Source organism: Pristiophorus japonicus, chromosome 5 (assembly GCF_044704955.1).
Source record: "Pristiophorus japonicus isolate sPriJap1 chromosome 5, sPriJap1.hap1, whole genome shotgun sequence".
NCBI lineage: Eukaryota > Metazoa > Chordata > Chondrichthyes > Pristiophoridae > Pristiophorus > Pristiophorus japonicus.
This window is the reverse complement of record NC_091981.1, coordinates 179,622,813-179,644,149: the sequence shown is the minus strand read 5'-3', so window position 1 is coordinate 179,644,149 and position 21,337 is coordinate 179,622,813. Positions and strand designations below refer to the sequence as shown.

General features: G+C 43.7%; 1 protein-coding gene across 1 annotated transcript in view; it reads left to right on the top strand.

The window, feature by feature from the left end:
- Positions 1–21,337, top strand: part of LOC139264533 (band 4.1-like protein 4B) — a 457,521-nt gene that overhangs the window by 379,744 nt on the left and 56,440 nt on the right. Inside the window, exons 20-21 of the mRNA XM_070881140.1 lie at positions 9,778–9,879; positions 12,397–12,517. Coding sequence (XP_070737241.1) covers positions 9,778–9,879; positions 12,397–12,517 — 223 coding nt within the window. The remainder of the gene's footprint in view (positions 1–9,777; positions 9,880–12,396; positions 12,518–21,337) is intronic.

The following is a 21,337-nucleotide window of genomic DNA, read 5'->3' as shown; positions in this document are numbered from 1 at the left end:
TAAGATCACCTCTCATTCTTCTGAATTCCAATGAGTAGAGGCCCAACCTCCTCAAACTTTCCTTATAAGTCATCCCCGGAATCAATCGAGTGAACCGTCTCTGAACTGCCTCGAAAGCAAGTATATCCTTTCTTAAATATGGAAACCAAAACTGCATGCAGTATTCCAGGTGTGGCCTCACCAATATCTTATATAGCTGTAGCAAGACTTCCCTGCTTTTATACTCCATCCCTTTTGCAATAAAGACCAAGATACCATTGGGCTTCCTGATCATCTGCTATACCTGCATACTATCCTTTTGTGTTTCATGCACAAGTACTGTGGCACTTGGCAATCTTTCTCCATTTAAATGATAACTTTCTCTTTGATTTTTTTCTACCAAACCTCACACTTTCCAACATTAAACTCCATCTGCCAAATTTTTTCCCACTCACTTAGACTGTCCATGTCCTTTTGCAGATTTTTTTGTGTCCTCCTCACACATTGCTTTTCCTCCCATCATTGTATCGTCAGCAAACTTGGCTATGTTACACTCAGTCCCTTCTTCCAAGTCGTTAATATAGATTGTAAATAATTGGGGACCCAGCACTGATCCCTGTGGCACCCCACTAGTTACTGAAACCATTTATCCCAACTCTGTTTTCTGTTCATTAGCCAATCCTCTATCCATGCTAATATATTACCCCCAACCCCGTGAACTTTTAACTTGTGCAGTAAGCTTTTATGTGGCACCTTGTCAAATGCCTTCGGGAAGTCCAAATACACCACATCCACTGGTTCCCCTTTATCCACCCTGTTCGTTACATCCTCAAAGAACTCCAGCAAATTTGTCAAACATGACTTCCCCTTCATAAATCCATGCTGACTCTGCCTGACCGAATTTTGCTTTTCCAAATGTCCTGCTACTGCTTCTTTAATAATGGACTCCAACATTTTCCCAACCACAGATGTTAGGCTAACTGGTCTATAGTTTCCTGCTTTTTGTCTGCCTCCTTTTTTAAATAGGGGCGTTACATTTGCAGTTTTCCAATCTGCTGGGACCTCCCCAGAATCCATGGAATTTTGGTAAATTACAACCAATGCATCCACAATCCCTGCCGCTACTTCTCTTAAGACCCTAAGATGCAAGCCATCAGGTCCAGGGGATTTATCTGCCATTAGTCCCATTATCTTACTGAGTACCACCTCCTTAATGATTGTGATTGTGTTAAGTTCCTCCCCCCCGATAGCCCCTTAACTATCCACTGTCGGAATATTGTTAGTGTCCTCTACCGTAAAGATTGATACAAAATATTTGTTCAGAGTTTCTGCCATTGTTACCATCGTTAACGTTCCCCGTTACCAATTCTCCAGTCTCGTCCTCTAAGGGACCAACATTTACTTTAGCTACCCTTTTCCTTTTTATATACCTATAGAAACTCTTGCTATCTGTTTTTATATTTTTCGCTAGTTTAGTTTCATAGTCTATCTTCCCTTTCTTAATCATTTTTTTAGTCGTTCTTTGCTGGCTTTTAAAAGGTTCCCAGTCTTCTGTCCACCCACTAGTTTTGGCCACTTTGTATGCCCTTGTTTTTAATTGGATACCGTCCTTTATTTCTTTTGTTAGCCATGGATAGCTATCTTTTCTCTTACACCCATTCTTCCTCACTGGAATATATTTTTCTTGAGAGGTGTGAAATAGCTGCTTTAAATATACACCACTGTTCATCAACCGTCTTACACTTTAATCTATTTTCCCATTCCACTTTAGCCAACTCTGCTCTCATACCTTCATAGTCTCCTTTATTTAGGCTTAGTACGCTCGTTAGAGATCCAACTTTCTCACCCTCCATCTGAATTTGAAAGTCAATCATGCTATGGTCACTGATTCCGAGGGGACCCTTTATTAGGAGATTGTTTATTAATCCTGTCTCATTACACAGGATCAGATCTAAGATAGCGTGCCCCCTGATTGGTTCCGTTACATACGGCTCAAGGAACTCATCCCTTACGCACTCTATGAACTTCTCCTCAAGGCTACCCTGACCAATTTGATTTGTCCAATCAATATGGAGGTTAAAATCACCCATGATTATTGCTGTTCCCTTTTTACAAGCCCCCACTATTTCCTGGTTTATGCTCCGACCAACAGAGTTGCTACTGTTAGGGGGCCTATAGACTATGCCCACCAATGACTTTTTCCCCTTATTGTTACCAATCTCCATCCAAACTATTTCAACACCCTTATCATTTGAGCCAATATCATTACTTAAAGGGTTGACAGTGGATAGGCAAAGGCAGACATTTAAATATCACATGGGTGAACTACAACAATTGTACATCCTTGTGTGGCGTAAGAATTAAAAAGGGAAGGTGGCTCAACCATGGCTAACAAGGGAAATTAGGGAAAGTGTTAAATCCAAGGAAGAGGCATATAAATTGGCCAGAAAAAGCAGCAAACCTGAGGACTGGGAGAAATTTAGAATTCAGCAGAGGAGGACTAAGGGTTTAATTAGGAGGGGGAAAATAGAGTATGAGAGTAAGCTTGCAGTGAACATAAAAACTGACTGCAAAAGCTTCTATAGATATGTGAAGAGAAAAAGATTAGTGAAGACGAATGTAGGTCCCTTGCAGTCAGAATCAGGGGAATTCATGATGCGGAACAAGGAAATGGCAGACCAATTGAACAAATACTTTGGTTCTGTCTTCACTAAGGAAGACACGAATACCCTCCCAAAAATACTAGGGAACCGAGGGTCTAGCGAGAAGGGGGAACTGAAGGAAATCCTTATTACACAGGAAATGGTGTTAGGGAAATTGAAGGGACTGAAGGCCGATAAATCCCCAGCGCCTGATATTCTGCATCCCAGAGTACTTCAGGAAGTGGCCCTAGAAATAGTAGATGCATTGGTGGTCATTTTCCAACATTCCATGGACTCTGGATCAGTTCTTATGGATTGGTGGGTAGCTAATGTAACACCACTTTTTAAAAAAGGAGGGAGAGAGAAAACTGGGAATTATAGACTGGTTAGCCTGACATCGGTGGTGGGAAAAATGCTAGAATCAATTATTAAAAATGTAATAGCAGCGCATTTGTAAAGCAGTGACAGGATCGGTCCAAGTCAGCATGGATTTATGAAAGGGAAATCATGCTTGACAAATCTTCTAGAATTTTTTGAGGATGTAACTAGTAGAGTGGATAAGGGAGAACCAATGGATGTGGTGTATTTGGACTTTCAAAAGACTTTTGACAAGGTCCCACACAAGAGATTAGTGTGCAAAATTAAGGCACATGGTATTGGGGGTAATGTATTGACGTGGATAGAGAACTGGTTGGCAGACAGAAAGCAAAGAGTGGGAATAAATGGGTCCTTTTCAGAATGGCAGGCAGTGACTAGTGGGGTGCCGCAGGGTTCAGTGCTGGGACCCCAGCTATTTACAATATACGTTAATGATTTAGACGAAGGAATTGAATGTAATATTTTCAAGTTTGCAGATGACACTAAGCTGGGTGGCAGTTCGAGCTGCGAGGAGGATGCTAGGAGGCTGCAGGGGGACTTGGAGAGGCGAGGTGAATGGGCAAATGCATGGCAGATACAGTATAATGTGGATAAGTGTGAGGTTATCCAATTTGGTGGCAAAAACAGGAAGGCAGATTATTATCTGAAAGGTGATTTGTAAAAGGGGAGGTGCAACAGGACCTGGGTGACATGGTACATCAATCTTTGAAGGTAGGCATGCAGGTACAGCAGGCAGTAAAGAAAGCAAATGGCATGCTGGCCTTCATAGCGAGGGGATTTGAGTATCGGAGCAGGAAAGTCTTACTGCAATTGTACAGGGCCTTGATGAGACCACACCTTGAATATTGTATACCATTTTGGTCTCCTAATCTGAGGAAGGACATTCTTGCTATTGAGGGAGTGCAGCGAAGGTTCACCAGACTGATTCCCGGGATGGCAGGACTGACATATGAAGAAAGACTGGATCGACTAGGCTTATATTCACTGGAATTTAGAAGAATGAGAGGGGATCTCATAGAAACATATAAAATTCTGATGGGATTGGATAGATTAGATGCAGGAAGAATGTTGCCGATGCTGGGGAAGTCCAGAACCAGGGGTCACAGTCTAACGGTAAGGGATAGGCCATTTAGGACCGAGATGAGGAGAAACTTCTTCACTCGGAGAATTGTGAACCTGTGGAATTCTCTACCACAGAAAGTTGTTGAGGCCAGTTAGTTAGATATATTCAAAAGGGAGTTAGATGTAGCCCTTATGGCTAAAGGGATCAAGAGGTATGGAGAGAAAGCAGGAATGGGGTACTGAAGTTGCATGATCAGCCATGATCATATTGAATGGTGGTGCAGGTTCGGAGGGCCGAATGGCCTACTCCTGCACCTATTTTCTATGTTTCTATGTTTCTTACTATTGCAGTGATTCCATCCTTTATCAATAGAACTACCCCACCTCCTTTTCCTTTGTGTCTGTCTTTCCGGATTGTCAAGTACCCCTGAATATTTAATTCCCAGTCTTGGTCACCTTGCAACCACATCTCTGTAATGGCTATCAGATCATATCCATTTGTTTCAATTTGTGCCATCAACTCATCTATTTTATTACAAATGCTACGTGCATTTAGACAAAGTTCCTTTAAGTTTGTTTTTTTACCCTTTTTTCCTACTTGTTTCCTTTCTCCTTCAAACTCACTTTCTTTATTTTTGCTTTCTAATTCCAGCTTTACTTCCCTCCCTACTGAATCTATTTTCAGGTTCCCATTCCCCTGCTGAGTTAGTTTAAATCCTCCCCAACAGCACTGGCAAACCCCCCCGCGAGGATATTGGTCCTGGCTCTGTTGAGGTGCAACCCGTCCGGCTTGTACAAGTCCCACCTCCCCTACAAGCGGTCCCAATGCCTCAGGAAACTAAAGCCCTCCCGCCTGCACCATCTCTTCAGCCACGTATTCATCTGCTCTATCCTCCTATTTCTGTACTCACTAGGTCGTGACACTGGGAGTAATCCGGAGATTACTACCTTTGAGGTCCTGCTTTTTAATCTCTCTCCTAGCTCCCTAAACTCTGTCTGCAGGACCTCATCGCTCTTTCTATCTATGTCATTGGTACCGATGTGGACCACGACCTCTGGCTGTTCACCCTCTCCCCCCAGAATGCTCTGCAGGCACTGAGTGACATCCTTGACCCTGGCACCAGGGAGGTAACATACCATCCTGGAGTCACGTCTGCGGCCGCAAAAACGGCTGTCTGCTCCCCTGAGTATTGAATCCCCTACCACTATAGCTCTTCCATTCTTCTTCCTCCCCCCCTGTGCAGCTGGGCCACCCGCGGTGCTGTGGACTTGGCTCTGGCTGCACTCCCCAGAGCCACCATCGGTCCCACCGGCACTCAGAACAGAGTACCGGTTGGAGAGCAAGATGGACTCAGTGGACTCCTGCACTAGCTGCCTAGTCCTCCTCTTCTGTCTGGCGGTCACCCACTCCTCCTCTGCCTGCACATTCTTAAGCTGTGGGGTGACCACCTCTAGAAGCATGCTATCTACATTGCTCTCAGTCTCGCGGATGCACCACAGTGACCCCAGCTGCCGCTCAAGCTCCAAAACACTGAACTCGAGTTGGTGCAGCTGGAGACACCTCCCGCACACGTGGTTGCTGTATTCATTCAGTGACTAGTTTGAAGCATTGGCTAATTTTTCAGATGCATGGAACTTCGGGCCCAAATTTCCCTAACCTCTCTTTCTGGCGCCCTCACTTGATCTGCGGCGCTTTTGCCCGCCTCCAAGCGCACCGATAAAAGATCTCCATAATTTGGCCGCTCCCCAGCCTCTCCTCCATCGTGGTGTAGCGTGACCCAATGGATTGGGGGCGGAGCCAGGTCCCGGCGCTGAAAACAGTGCCGGGACCTCTGCACATGTGCGCTAGAGTCTGCGCGCATGTGTAGTAGCTCCTGGCAGGCCGTTTCTGCAAACACGCGCTGCACACTGTGTGGGAGGGGCCGAAGCACATTGTCCCTAGCCCTGGCCGAATGGGCTCCCTGATCAGCCCGCTGCGATCCCTAAGGTAGGACTTCTATTTTTTATTTGTTATTTACTGATTGATTTTGGTGCGTTAGGTGCAGGGTTCCTTCTATTTTATTTGTTAATTAATTGCTTATTACTTTTTGTGCTTTGTTTGGTGCTTGGTGGTGCTTTAAATGTAGTTACTTGCGCCGATTCCTTAACTGTAAGTAAGATCTTTCTGTGCAGACAAAAGTGGACACATATGCTGCCCTAAGTTAGTTTAGTACAACTTTTTTCTGGACAAATTGGCATAAATGGTGTAAGTGGCTGGGAACGCCCCCTTTTGGAAAAAAAAACTGACTAACTCATTTACACTGGCGCAAATTAAATGGCCATATTTGCAACTAAAAGGATACACCAGAAAAATCAAGTTACACCAATAAAAACGGTGCAACTCATGGGGAAATTTGGGCCCATTATCCTCAACTTTACATTACATATAAAACAAGCTGCTATCACAATATCAGTTCCCATTGTTTTGTATGAAGTTTCTGACCTTTTCTTCACTGGTGTTTTCAGTGCTGTTTACAGTTCACCTTACCTTCTCACTCTCTACTTCGATGGAAAATATTTGTGCCCACAAATAATTATAATTCGGCATCTTCTTGATGTAATAAAATATACACCATTGGGAAACATGTGCGAGACAGATCTTTAGAGGTGAATATTTTGCTGATTCAGGATGTCAGGTGTCAGCTGTGGCTCAGTGGGTAGCACCCTCGCCTCTGAGTCAGAAGGCTGTGGGTTTAAGTCCCACTGCAGGAACTTGAGCACATAAATCTCGGCTGACACTCCAGTGCAGTGCTGAGAGAGTGCCGCACTGTTGGAGTTGCCGTCTTTTGGATGAGATGTTAAACCGAGGGTTAAAGATGTCTCTGAGCGGCTGCAGAACATTCTGAGGGAGAGGGTGAACAGCCAGAAGTTGGGATCTGCCCTCTCAGGTGGACTTAAACGATCCCATGGCATTATTTTGAAGAAGAGCCGGGGAGTTATCCCCAGTGACCTGGCCAATATTGAACCCTCAATCAACATAACAAAAACAGATTATCTGGTCATTATCACATTGCTGTTTGTGGGAGCTTACTGTGCGCAAGTTGTCTGCCGTGTTTCCCACATTACAACAGTGACTACACTCCAAAAGTACTACATTGACTGTAAAGTGCTTTGAGATGCCCAGTGGTCATGAAAGGCGCTAAATAAATGCAAGTCTTTCTTATCTTTCTTTTATAAGCTTGATGTGCAGGTTGTTGCCATTTTAAACCAGCTGTGAATGACCAGTAAAAGTCAGCCCCTTTTGTTTGAACCACGGCCAACCTTAGCTTGGATGATGAATTTGCCCAATTTAAGAGTAAGAGAATGAAAAACGGGTTAGCACTCTAGAACTTCATTTGAAAACATTTCTGTCCTGATGGCCTCGTGGATAAAGACCCCACCTGGTTTATTATTGTAATAAAAACAAAAAATGCTGGAAATACTCAGCAGGTCAGGCAGCATCTGTGGAGCGAGAAACAGAATTAACATTTCAGGATGATGACCTTTCATCAGAATTGATGCTGCCTGACCTGATGAGTATTTCCAGCATTTTCTGTTTTTATTTCAGATGTCCAGCAGCCGCAGTATTCAGTTTCTCCTTTTCTCTCTCAATTTTTTTTCTCACCGTTGCTCTAGCTTTTCTGTCTCTACTTTCTCTCCTGTTTTTCTTTGTCTCTCTGCGCCTCCCCTCCCCCCAGTTTTCTCTCTCTCTCCAGTTTCTTTCTTTCCCCTTTTCCTATCTGTTTGTTTCTTTATTTTCTTGCTCGCTCTCTATTCTAGGCTCAATTCCTAGTCTGAGTTGATTTCATTTGTGAGGGCTGGGGCTACAGTTTGCTTCTGTGGCTTGGGCATGGAAAAAATCAGCTAAAGCTCCTTCTCTCGATTACTATGCAAGGATCCCTGCTGGAACATGCATTGTGTGTGGATGCCAGAATCAGGCACACTTGCTATGCTCTTCACAACCTGCAGTCAAATGACTCACTACAGGCTCACATATAAAGATAGGCAAAGGAATCACACCCCTGAAAAAGTTGTTGCCTTCAGGAATGGAGGAGAGAAATGGGAAGAAAATTGGCAAAAGTAAAAGATACGTTTGTTAAATTGCTCTGATGGTTCAGTTTTCAAATGCACTGCCTAAGTGTGGTACTGAGCTAGACAGACCAGGAGATCTTGGGTTCGATCCGCAGTCTCTGGTGAATTTGCCAGTCTTCCATTACAGTCAACAACTGACATTCGTATAACATCTTTCACATTAAAGAAACCTCCCAAGGCACTTCACAGATTGTCATAAGAAAGAGGGATGCCAAGACATGAAAGGTGAACTTAAGAGGGGTGACTGAAAGGTAGGTTGATGAGATGAATTTCAGGGATGTTTGAGGAGAGGTGGTGAGGCAGAGATGGGGGTGGGGTGGAGTGTGCAGAATTCAAGAAAGTAGGATCAAGAAGGTTGGAGACTCTGCCAACAATGGTGGAGCAAAAGGAAGGGGAGTGCTAAAAAGGCTGGAGTTAGAGGAATGACGTTTTCAGGGGAAGAAGATGGGGACAGATGGGAAAAAATAGTGGATGGATGTATCTAGGCCTAGAGAATATTGCAGAGAGTGAGAAGGTCATCAAAGGCCTTAGAACAAGAATTTTAAGGCTTTGGGGAGCAGAATACCACTGTAAGTCATCAAGGCCATGGGTGGTGGGCACACAGGACAGGGTAAGCGCAACAGCGGTTTGAACAAGTTGGAGGATGGGAGGCCAGCAAGTAAAGTGTTCAAGCAATGGAGAATCAAGGTGATGAAGGCATGTAGAAAGGGCATCTACGATGATGTCATGGGTAACAGCGAACTTGCTTGCGAGTGAGAAAACATTTTGTAGGGAATACAGAGATAGAACGGTGATTGTTGATCCCTGGTAAGGTAAAGTCCACAGGGCAGTGTGGGAGGGTGAGTGGGACAGGGAGGAAATTGGAAAGATTAACCACTACAATCACTGCAATTCGCCCCCATGTTCCTGAAGTGGGGAGGATTCCCACTGTGGATTGTTACTGGAAGGTGTGTAGATATTGACATTGAATGAGGATGGGATCATGTGTGGTTGTGATTATTTGTGTAGCCAGATAAGCTGCCAACCATGGTTATTGTCTCACATAGGAGAAGTAGTTTCTTCGGCAAGGTACAGGGGCGTGATTTTTGCCCATGGAACTGTATATCTTCAGTGAATATCTTCAAGAGAGGAGATACAAATTATTAAACAATTTACATAATCCACCACAATCCATTTTCTTTTTCCGAATTCTTCATTTAATGTTAGAGAAAAATAACTGCAATAAATGTTTGCACATCAACTCTAGAGGTCAAACACCTGGAACTTGAATGTTTCCTTTGTTCACCAGTGCTTGAGGGACTTTTATATGAAAAATCAAATACATTTGTATTTTTTAATCCACGGAGGGGGACTTTGAATTGAAACGCTGTAATTTTTTCTTCACATAGCTCAAGTGTGATGCAATGGAACAATGCATATATCCCTCCTATATGGACCACGTATGTTTTCTAGCACTTTTTCAAGAAGAGAGTGTCCTTTTAAAGGTGGTTTAGCAGTCATAGTCAGTGATAAACATATTTACACAGGATCACCAAAAGCATTCTACTGTAAGTGAATATTTTAAAAAGTGCTCATTACAAATTTTGACTCTTTTTAACCATACTAGGCGTTTGGATCCAGCACAAGATGACACACCAGTAAGTGGAGTTCAAGAGAAACAACGGCCAAAAGCTCCACGCCTAAGGAAGCTTACGAGACAGTACAGCTTGTGAGTCCTTTATAATTACTTACCAGAAACTCTGAACAGGTTCTGTTAAATGTGATTTATTTTATCTCACACCTGGAAAGAAAGAAAAATACTGAAGATTTGTATATACAGATTAATCACATTGTATGTTCAATATTTGAATCTTTCTAATCCCTCACATTGGCTGCTGTGACAGAAGCTTACACTGCATGCATTAACCAATGTGGAGGTAGTGCGATGAAGTGCTGTATACCATGCTAACAGAAGGATTAGTTCATAAATTGAAGAGCTACAATTTAAGTGAGTTTGGTGAAGTGGCGGGGCTTAATTTCACACTCATGAGTCACAATATCAAATTGCCAGTCTTGGCTCTGAGGTTAGTGGAAGCGCTGACAATATCTCATTACAAAAAGTATAGTTAAGAAAAGCAGTGATCTGCAGAAATACTTTAATGTCCACAGTATACTTGGATGATTAAATGTGTTTGATGCCCTGAAACACATTGCTTTTTTAGATTCTTTGGCAATGTAACTTTGTGTGACTTTCGCACTTCAGTATCATGCAGCACAACTATTCCTCTCTATCATTCGATTACGCGTGAAACACCAGATGGTTAAAAGCTGTATCTACTAAGCTCTCTGTTTGGGGGGAATAGAGTCTGGACTTTTTTAGTCATATCAGTGGGAAAAAACTCATGGAAAGCGTATTTCAAAAAGAAACTCAAAAAGCATAGTTCCTAAAAGCTGATACTCAAAGTCAGAGGACGATATGTGAGTATTATTCTCTAAAGCAATTTTCTCAGCATGCCAGTAACAACTGTAATTTCATAACCGAACAAAAAAACAAGAGTTTCCAGTGTGGTTATGACGTGAATGAGTGACTGTGGTGGAACTGTGTAAAAGCTGTGCATTGTGCAGAATTGTCGTATCACTCTGTTAAAACGAAGTACTGAATTATTTAAAATAAATTTTTTCTTTTAAAAAGGTAATGGTTTCATATTCTAATACCTGGATCTGCATACAATGCTATGGATTTCACAAAATCCTTTGCTTGAATGTTTATGTAACGGAAAAGGAAACACTGAGATGTAACTCTGGTACTAAATATTTGAACATTCAAGCCTACAAAACCCCATTTCAAAGATTAAATGGGAAAGATGTCAATCCATCCGCACTTGCGATTCGAAGTGTTTTATATAAGACCTCGTGCTGGCCATTTTTGTGTGTAAATATTGAACATTTCCATTATTGCTGGGTCTGAGTCCAAGATTGAATTTTATTTTTGTGCATGCGTAATGCATTAACTACCCCACATCCTCAATTTTTCCCTCCTCCCCTTCCCTTTCCTGGAGGCACTGACTTGTGTTGGAGTACGATTACATTGGCACAAACCAATCTCCAGTACTTCACCAAAGTACCTATTCATGTGTGAGCTTAGCCTGTATTTTCTGATGTTTGGGTGGATGTGATACACAGTGCTGAATTTTTGCCCATTTTAGCAACACCCCATCCCCTGCCAGTTTATCATTGTCATTTCCAAGAGTCAGCAGAAATGCCCACCCTCAAATGGTGGGTGTATTTAAATGAGGCTTGGTGATGTCTTGTGCCTCATTTTAAACCATTTCTTCTCCATTAACACTCGGTGCCAATCATGCCTGAATAAAACAGCCATCCAGCATTGCGAGGTACTGCATAGAGGGGGAAATAGATTTAAAGGATCCTTTTACCAGGGTTCACAGAAAACTTATTTCTCCGCCAATTTTGTGAGTATGTATAGTCATGTGGGAGCAATTAGCTATGAACAGATGCATAAAGCAAATCACCGATCCATTGTTTTCTGGAGCAAAGTGTGTGGGACCAGGCTGAGAAGCACAAGGACTTTTTGCTATTTCTCCTCTGCTTATTTTTCATCTAGCACATCTAAAGGGAGGAGGAAAATGGATTGCTGCGCAGCTCATTTGAAGTTCAGTAGAAGGAATAACATGAGTGTTTCACATGCTTTGTAAAAATCTCTTTTTAGCATTGTAAGAGGCTGTTTTTTCAAACAGCTGTGGTGTTCTAGAGTACTCAACCAACTCTTTTTAAGTGTGGAGGGGGGAGGGGAGGCGCAGGTGGCTGGAAGAGGAAAGAAAATGCTCTGGCTGTAGATAAATTCTGTAAATATTGCCATGTTCATCCCGATGAAGTTTGATGGTACACTGATAGGCCATAATTCACAACAAAAAAGGCATTCCTGTTACATTGTCTGATTCTTCTGGAGAAAATTAAATCATTTGTTACTCATTGATATTCTTTTGTAGCCAGGATTATGTAGCACTTATAATCCAAATGAAATTGATTTCCATGTCTATCTTCTTGTGAAGGTAGCTGTCTGGAGGCTGAATTTAAAAGTTCTGAACTCTTGTGCAACAAACAGTCACTCGTAAAGGCTGATTCTTAGTGAATTCCCTAGTTCCATATCTCTGCAAATTGTGATGCTCTTTTCTGGTGGTAGATGAATAGTAATGTTTATAGTAATGTCCTTTATTCTCTCTGACAGTAATCACAGTGATGAGGATGACCTGCCTCCCGCCTTAGCTGCAGCCACTCGGAGCAGTCCTACCCCAGTCAGTCAACCACCCATTTCTGATGTTCCGTTACAGTACCCCATCTGCATCAAGGTATAGTCATTGTTTTAAGAAAGCTATTTTATCAAAGTAATCTCCTGCTAAAGCAACAAAATAGGCTTATTAAATACATGTTAAACAATTACTATAATGTTAACGGAAATGTAATGTTATCCGCTGTCAGTGAGAGGATAATTTTAACTGTGCCCTTGACTTAAATATGTAAAAATGATAAAAGAACTTGCATTTATGTAGCAATATTTACATCTTGAGGACGTCCCAAAGGGCTTCACAGCCAATGAATTATTTTGAAGTGTAGTTGCTGTTAATTATGTAAGGAAACTCGACAGTCAATTTGCACACAGCAAGGACCCACAATCAGCAATGAACCAAATAACTAGTTAATCTGTTTTGGTACTGTTAGTTGATGTGAACACCAAGAGAACTCCCATTCTCTTCAAATAATGTTGTCAGATGTTTTATGTCCACTTTTATAGGGAGACAGGGGGGGCCAAAATTCAGGGCCACCAGAAAGATTTTTCTTAAAGTTTTTCCTGCCGGGATTGTTGAGGCGGCCTTTCTGTTGATTTTCGGAACTTTGCCAATTTTTTTAAGTTGGACCGGAAGTCGGTCATAGTGGGGGCTGTCAATCAGCGGCTGAGCGGTGGTGACGTCATAGCGCATGTGCGTCACCCCGCGCTCTCCCCTCCGTTAAAGGGGAGAGAATCCGGCATTTTTTATCTTCGGTTACTGGGCCACCAGGGAGGGTTTCGGCCGGGCCATCGGCCTGGCACGCAAGAGGGGGTGCAGGCTGTCTGTTGGCGGCCCAGCCGAACCCGTGGGCACTAGTTTGCCAGCCAATCGGGAAGTCGGCTGTCAAAAATAAAGACATGGTGGCCACGGCAGTGGGCTCTGTCCTTGAAGGACCGCCGTGCTGACAGGCCGCAGAAGTCAGCACCCATAGAGAAAGCTGACGGAGGCACTGTGGGGTGGGGCAATGATTTTTTTCAGGTGAATTTGGGTCGGTGTATTATACAGGTGAGGGATAGCGGCGGTGCGCCCTTTTATGACGCACTTGCGGCGATCGGCAGCAGTGGACGGAAGTGGGGACAGGCTGAAAAATCCCCGACCTGAATTTGGGTTGGGGCGGCCAGATGATCACAAAGTGGCGGCCACTGGATTCCGCCGCATAGCAAACGGGCAGTAACGGGTCTTACCGAGACCTTGAATTTCGGCCCCAGTGTCTCAATTTAACATCTCATCCAAAAGACGGTAGCTTCAATAATCCAACACTCCCATAGTGCTGCACTAAGATGCCAGCCTAGGTTATGTGCTCAAGTCCTAAAATGGGGCTTAAACCTTTCGATTCAGAGATGAGAGCAGTACCACTGAGCCAAGGCTTACATTTGGCCCATAAAGCCAATTTCTGCCAGCTGTGCTACATGATTTCACAAATGTTTATAAAGCTTTTGGCCCGGAATTTGCGGTCAGCCGTGAAACAATGACGATCGCTACTGACCTCGAAGACAGATGTCCACAAAGATCTTGCCATCACTGTAGCGAAAACTTAAACTTTCTCAACGTTAAATTGATTGTAGTGTCATCAAAAAGGATCCCTAGGGTAGAGCAGCAGTGATGTCATCAAGCTGTCTGAATCATTGAAGAATTCTCACTTCTCAAGAATTCTCAATAAAAAGCACTGATTCAATTCACTTTTAAAAAATGTTACAGAGAGCGAGATAAAGATTGCGACATGTGGAAGCTGAAATATCATAAACAAACTTTAAAATAAAAATATATTTTTTGTAATTAATTGTAAGCAGTGCTGGCTGCTAGAACACAGGGTAAATAGAAACATAGAAAATAGGGGCAGGAGTAGGCCATTCGGCCCTTTGAGCCTGCACCACCATTCAATAAGATCATGGCTGATCATTCACCTCAGTGCCCCTTTCCTGCTTTCTCTCCATACCCTTTGATCCCTTTAGCCGCAAGGGCCATATCTAACTACCTCTTGAATATATCCAATGAACTGGCATCAACAGCTCTCTGCGGTAGAGAATTCCACAGGCTAACAACTCTCTGAGTGAAGAAGTTTCTCCTCATCTCAGTCCTAAATGGCTTACCCCTTATCCTTAGACTATGTCCGCTGGTTCTGGACTTCCCCAACATCGGGAACATTCTTCCTGCATCTAACCTGTCCATCCCCGTCTGAATTTTATATGTTTCTATGAGATCCCCTCTCATCCTTCTAAACTCCAGTGAATACAGGCCCAGTCGATCCAGTCTCTCCTCATATGTCAGTTCTGCCATCCCGGGAATCAGTCTGGTGAACCTTCGCTGCACTCCCTCAATAGCAAGAATTAGGAGACCAAAACTGAACATAATATTCCAGGTGAGGCCTCACCAAGGCCCTGTACAACTGCAGTAAGACCTCCCTGCTCCTGTACTCAAATGCCCTAGCTATGAAGGCCAACATACCATTTACCTTCTTCACCGTCTGCTGCACCTGCATGCCAACTTTCAATGACTGATGTACCATGACACCCAGGTCTCGTTGCACCTCCTCTTTTCCTAATCTTCCGCCATTTAGATAATATTCTGCCTTCGTGTTTTTGTCACCAAAATGGATAACCTCGCATTTATCCACATTATACTGCATCTGCCATGCATTTGCCCACTCACCTAACCTGTCCAAGTCACCCTGCAGCCTCTTAGCGTCCTCCTCACAGCTCACACCACCACCCAGCTTAGTGTCATCTGCAAACTTGGAGATATTACACTCAATTCCTTCATCTAAATCATTAATGTATATTGTAAATAGCTGGGGTCCCAGCACTGAGCCCTGCGGCACCCCACTAGTCACTGCCTGCCATTCTGAAAAGGACCCGTTTATCCCGACTCTCTGCTTCCTGTCTGCCAACCAGTTCTCTATCCACGTCAGTACATTACCCCCAATACCATGTGCTTTAATTTTGCACACCAATCTCTTGTGTGGGACCTTGTCAAAAGCCTTTTGAAAGTCCAAATACACCACATCCACTGGTTCTCCCTTGTCCACTCTACTAGTTACATCCTCAAAAAATTCCAGAAGATTTGTCGAGCATGATTTCTCTTTCATAAATCCATGCTGACTTGGACCGATCCTGTCACTGCTTTCCAAATGCACTGCTATTTCATTTTAATAATTGATTCCAACATTTTCCCCACGACTGATGTCAGGCTAACCAATCTATAATGACCCGTTTTCTCTCTCCATTTTTAAAAAGTGGTGTTACATTATCCAGAGTCGATAGACTGTTGGAAAATGATCACCAATGCATCCACTATTTCTAGGGCCACTTCCTTAAGTACTCTGGGATGTAGACTATCAGGCCCCTGGGATTTATCGGCCTTCAATCCCATCAATTTCCCTAACACAATTTCCCGCCTAATAAAGACTTCCTTCAGTTCCACCTTCTCACTAGACCCTCGGTCTCCTAGTATTTCTGGAAGGTTATTTGTGTCTTCCTTAGTGAAGACAGAACCAAAGTATTTGTTCAATTGATCTGTCATTTCTTTGTTCTCCATTATAAATTCACCTGATTCTGACTGTAAGGGACCCACATTTGTCTTCACTAATCTTTTTCTCTTCATATATCTGTAGAAGCTATTGCAGTCAGTTTTTATGTTCTCGGCAAGCTTACTCTTATATTCTATTTTCCCCCTCCTAATTAAACCCTTTGTCCTCCTCTGCTGAATTCTAAATTTCTCCCAGTCCTCAGGTTTGCTGCTTTTTCTGGCCAATTTCTGCCTCTTCCTTGGATTTAACACTATCCTTAATTTCCCTTGTTAGCCACGGTTGAGCCACCTTCCCCGTTTTATTTTTACTGCAGACAGGGATGTACAATTGTTGAAGTTCATCCATGTGATCTTTAAATGTTTACCATTGCCTATCCACCGTCAACCCTTTATTTGGTAATTAAATATTTAATTACCAAACAGTACTTCAAAAAATCCAGTTTGAACAGCTATATTTTTGGGGGAAGGAGGGTTGAATTTTTGTGTTTGTTGAGTTGAGGGATCCGCATTGAGGAAAGGAACAGCTTTTCACTTTATTTGTCCACTGCCAGCAAGTGTAAATTATCTTAAGTGGGCAGAATAATGTTCCTTCTACTCTTCCACCAGTTCCCTTTAAGAGATATTGGGGGGAATTTTAACCCACAAGGACAGGTTGGTTGGGGGTGAGTGGGAAGGTAAAATGTTTTAAATTCTCAAATTTGACCCCAACCCCCCATTTCTGACTTTATCAGAGGCGGGTCAAGGGGCTGCCGAACAATCCACTCTCAGGAGGTCACTGAAATCTTTTAAGCGGGTTGCTTGTCTCCATTTTAACTGGATATATTTTTTTAAAACACATTGAGGCCTGGATTCCTGGGCATCGGGAATCCCAGTAGGTAAAAGGAGGCGAGAAGGGCAGGATTTATAAGGTAACTGTTGTGGGCCAGGAGGAACGGAAGTGTTTGCCGCAGGCCCACTAAGCTAACCTCCACGCAATCGGACCCCTGCGATCGGCTGACCCCCCCCCCCCCAATGTGCGACCACCCCCTCCCCCAATCAATGTCCAATTCATCCCCCAGAAGTCTGACCCCCGTCCCGCAATGTCACCTGGCATACGCTCCCTGTCTGCTTTCAGATAGTTTTTGGAAGGGAAACCTAGATGTATGGGAATTAACTGCAGGATGTCTTTCAAATTTTTTCAACAGATATCCTACCTGACAGCCAGCCAGGTTGCTCCCGTTTCCATTTTGATGCCGAGTTTCCTGAGTTCTGGGAAACCTGGCCAACCAGCATTAAATTTACATCAGTCTCCCAACTGCACTGCAGGAGCATGATTTAAATATTACAATGAACTGTCCCGCCTCTTGAGAGCGGGGCGCACACACACACACCACATAACACACTGCCGTAAAAACAGAGGCAGGCGCGTACATAGAAACATAGAAATTTACAACGCAGAAGGAGGCCATTTCGGCCCATTGTGTCCATGCCGGCCGACAGAGAGCTGCAGGGCCCCTGGTCAGCAGCCCTAAAGGTTACATATAACCTGTGAACAATGACGGAAAGGCAAAGAACACCCAACCCAATCAGTCCGCCTCACACAACTGCGACACCCCTTATACTGAAACATTCTACACTTCTCCCCAACCGGAACCATGTGATCTCCTGGGAGAGGCAAAAATCAGATAAAAACCCAAGCCAATTTAGGGAGAAAAAAATCTGAGAAAATTCCTCTCCGACCCATCCAGGCGATCGAAACTAGTCCAGGAGATCACCCTGGCCGTATTCTATTCCCTGCAGTACTTACCATTATATCTGCGCCAGCCAACAAAAGGTCATCCAGTGTAATCCCAATTACCAGCTCCAGGTTCGTAACATAGAAACATAGAAACATAGAAAATAGGTGCAGGAGTAGGCCATTCGGCCCTTCTAGCCTGCACTGCCATTCAATGAGTTCATGGCTGAACATGCAACTTCAGTACCCCATTCCTGCTTTCTCACCATACCCCTTGATCCCCCGAGTAGTAAGGACTTCATCTAACTCCTTTTTGAATATATTTAGTGAATTGGCCTCAACAACTTTCTGTGGTAGAGAATTCCACAGGTTCACCACTCTCTGGGTGAAGAAATTCCTCCTCATCTCGGTCCTAAATGGCTTACCCCTTATCCTTAGACTGTGTCCCCTGGTTCTGGACTTCCCCAACATTGGGAACATTCTTCCTGCATCTAACCTGTCTAACCCCATCAGAATTTTAAACGTTTCTATGAGGTCCCCTCTCATTCTTCTGAACTCCAGTGAATACAAGCCCAGTTGATCCAGTCTTTCTTGATAGGTCAGTCCTGCCATCCCGGGAATCAGTCTGGTGAATCTTCGCTGCACTCCCTCAATAGCAAGAATGTCCTTCCTCAGGTTAGGAGACCAAAACTGTACACAATACTCCAGGTGTGGCCTCACCAAGGCCCTGTACAACTGTAGCAACACCTCCCTGCCCCTGTACTCAAATCCCCTCGCAATGAAGGCCAACATGCATTTGCTTTCTTAACCACCTGCTGTACCTGCATGCCAACCTTCAATGACTGATGTACCATGACACCCAGGTCTCTTTTCACCTCCCCTTTTCCTAATCTGTCACCATTCAGATAATAGTCTGTCTCTCTGTTTTTACCACCAAAGTGGATAACCTCACATTTATCCACATTATACTTCATCTGCCATGCATTTGCCCACTCACCTAACCTATCCAAGTCGCTCTGCAGCCTCATAGCATCCTCCTTGCAGCTCACACTGCCACCCAACTTAGTGTCATCCGCAAATTTGGAGATACTACATTTAATCCCCTCGTCTAAATCATTAATGTACAGTGTAAACAGCTGGGGCCCCAGCACAGAACCTTGCGGTACCCCCCTAGTCACTGCCTGCCATTCTGAAAAGTCCCCATTTACTCCTACTCTTTGCTTCCTGTCTGACAACCAGTTCTCAATCTATGTCAGCACACTACCCCCAATCCCATGTGCTTTAACTTTGCACATTAATCTCTTGTGTGGGACCTTGTCGAAAGCCTTCTGAAAGTCCAAATATACCACATCAACTGTTTCTCCCTTGTCCACTCTACTGGAAACATCCTCAAAAAATTCCAGAAGATTTGTCAAGCATGATTTCCCTTTCACAAATCCATGCTGACTTGGACCTATCATATCACCTCTTTCCAAATGCACTGCTATGACATCCTTAATAATTGATTCCATCATTTTACCCACTACCGATGTCAGACTGACCGGTCTATAATTCCCTGTTATCTCTCTCCCTCCTTTTTTAAAAAGTGGGGTTACATTGGCTACCCTCCACTCCATAGGAACTGATCCCGAATCAATGGAATGTTACTGCACTTTAAGTGCCCATCCAACCATCTCTTAAAAGTGGTGAGGGTTTCTGCATCCACCACTCTTCCAGGCAGCGAGTTCCAGATCCCCACAATCCTCTGCGTAAAGAAGCCCCCCCCCCCCCTCAAATCCCCTCTAAACCTTCCACCACTCACCTTAAAACTATGCCCCCTCATAATAGATCCCTCCACCAATGGAAATAGGCCCTTACTATCCACTATGTCCAGCGTGGCTGGTTGGGTTTGCGTTCGGTGATTTTTAATTTTTAACCCACCCCCGATCCTAGCCCACCCATCTTTGGCGGGGTTGGGGGCAACAGGAGTAGTTAATATCAGCCCCTTCATCTTCCAGCCCCACTAGAAATGGGGCTGATAATTTGCTGTACCTTTGTCATTGTGGAATACTGATTCACTCCCTCAGTGACTTAAGAATGCTTCAACAAATTTTAACAAAAATTAATGAGTCGTCTTAAATAATGGATTACACTAAAAAAAGTATCTGCTGTCCTGTTTGTACATGTGTAAGAATCAGCTCTCTAACTTTTCTGGAAATGCTGACTCGTGCTGGGGGATGATTTCATGCTTGCTGATGGTCCTCTGGCAATTTGCTGAAGTGGCCATTCTTCATGTGTGAACCGGGAGTGAATGCGAGGCTGACAGTGGGAAACATTGCAGCCTCTCCTGGTATCCATATGTTCATTTTTAGGTGAAAGGACCCATCTTTGATATTTTTTTAAACCTCACTTATTCATTCAGGCTCTCCAGCACCACTGTATAATGCGCAAAGCCAGCAGCAAACAATTCACTCCACTGCTTCTTTCAATGTTGTACTGTATCGAGTGTGTAGGACTTGTCCTTAAGTTTTGTATATGTCAAGTACAACAAAATTGGTTCCATGTTTGTGAATTACTGCCTTTTAATTGACTGGGTGTAGTGATGGAGGAGCCTCAGCCCTTGCTCTTGTCCAATAGGTATGAGGTTCTTGCTTCCTGTGTAGACGAGAGCAGGGACTACAGGGAGGATGAGCAAACTGACCACAGCACCGTGGTGCATGGGGCCTTTCAAGTTGGGAGAGTAAAAAGAAATGTAGTTATAGAGGACAGTATAGTTAGGGGGATAGATACTGTTCTCTGCAGTGAAGAGCGTGAGTCCTGAAGGCTGTGTTGCCTGCCTGGTGCCGGGGTTAAAGATATCTCCTCTGGGCTGGAGAAGAACTTGGAGTGGAGGGAAAAGATCCAGTTGCCGTGGTCCACATAGGTACCAATGACATAGGTAGGACAAAGAAAGAGATTCTGCTGAGGGAGGATGAGCAGCTTGGGGCTAAATTAAAAAGCAAAACCACAAAGGTAAGGTGGGAGCAGTCTATAGGCCCCTTAACAGTAGCTACACTGTAGTACAGAGTATAAATCAAAAAATAATGGAGGCTTGTAAGAAAGGTACAGCAATTATCATGGGTGATTTTAATCTTCATATTGATTAGACAAATCAAATTGGCAAAGGTAGCCTTGAGGAAGAGCTAATGAGAGTGTATTCGGGATGGTTTCTTTGAACAATACGTTGTGGAACCAACCAGAGAGCAGACTATTTTAGATCTGGTAATAAGAACATAAGAACATAAGAAATAGGAGCAGGAGTAGACCATTTGGCCCCTTCAGCCTGCTCTGCCATTCAATAAGATCATGGCTGATCTGATCATGGACTCAGCTCCACTTCCCTGCCCGCTCCCCATAACTCTTTACTCCCTTATCGCTCAACCAGCTGTCCATCTCCACCTTAAATATATTCAATGGCCCAGCCTCCACAGCTCTCTGGGGCAGAGAATTCCACAGATTTACAACTCTCTGAGAGAATAAATTTCTCCTCGTCTCAGTTTTAAATGGCAGCCCCCTTTCTAAGACTATGTCCCCTAGTTTTAGTTTCCCCTATGAGTGGAACTATCCCCTCTGCATCCACCTTG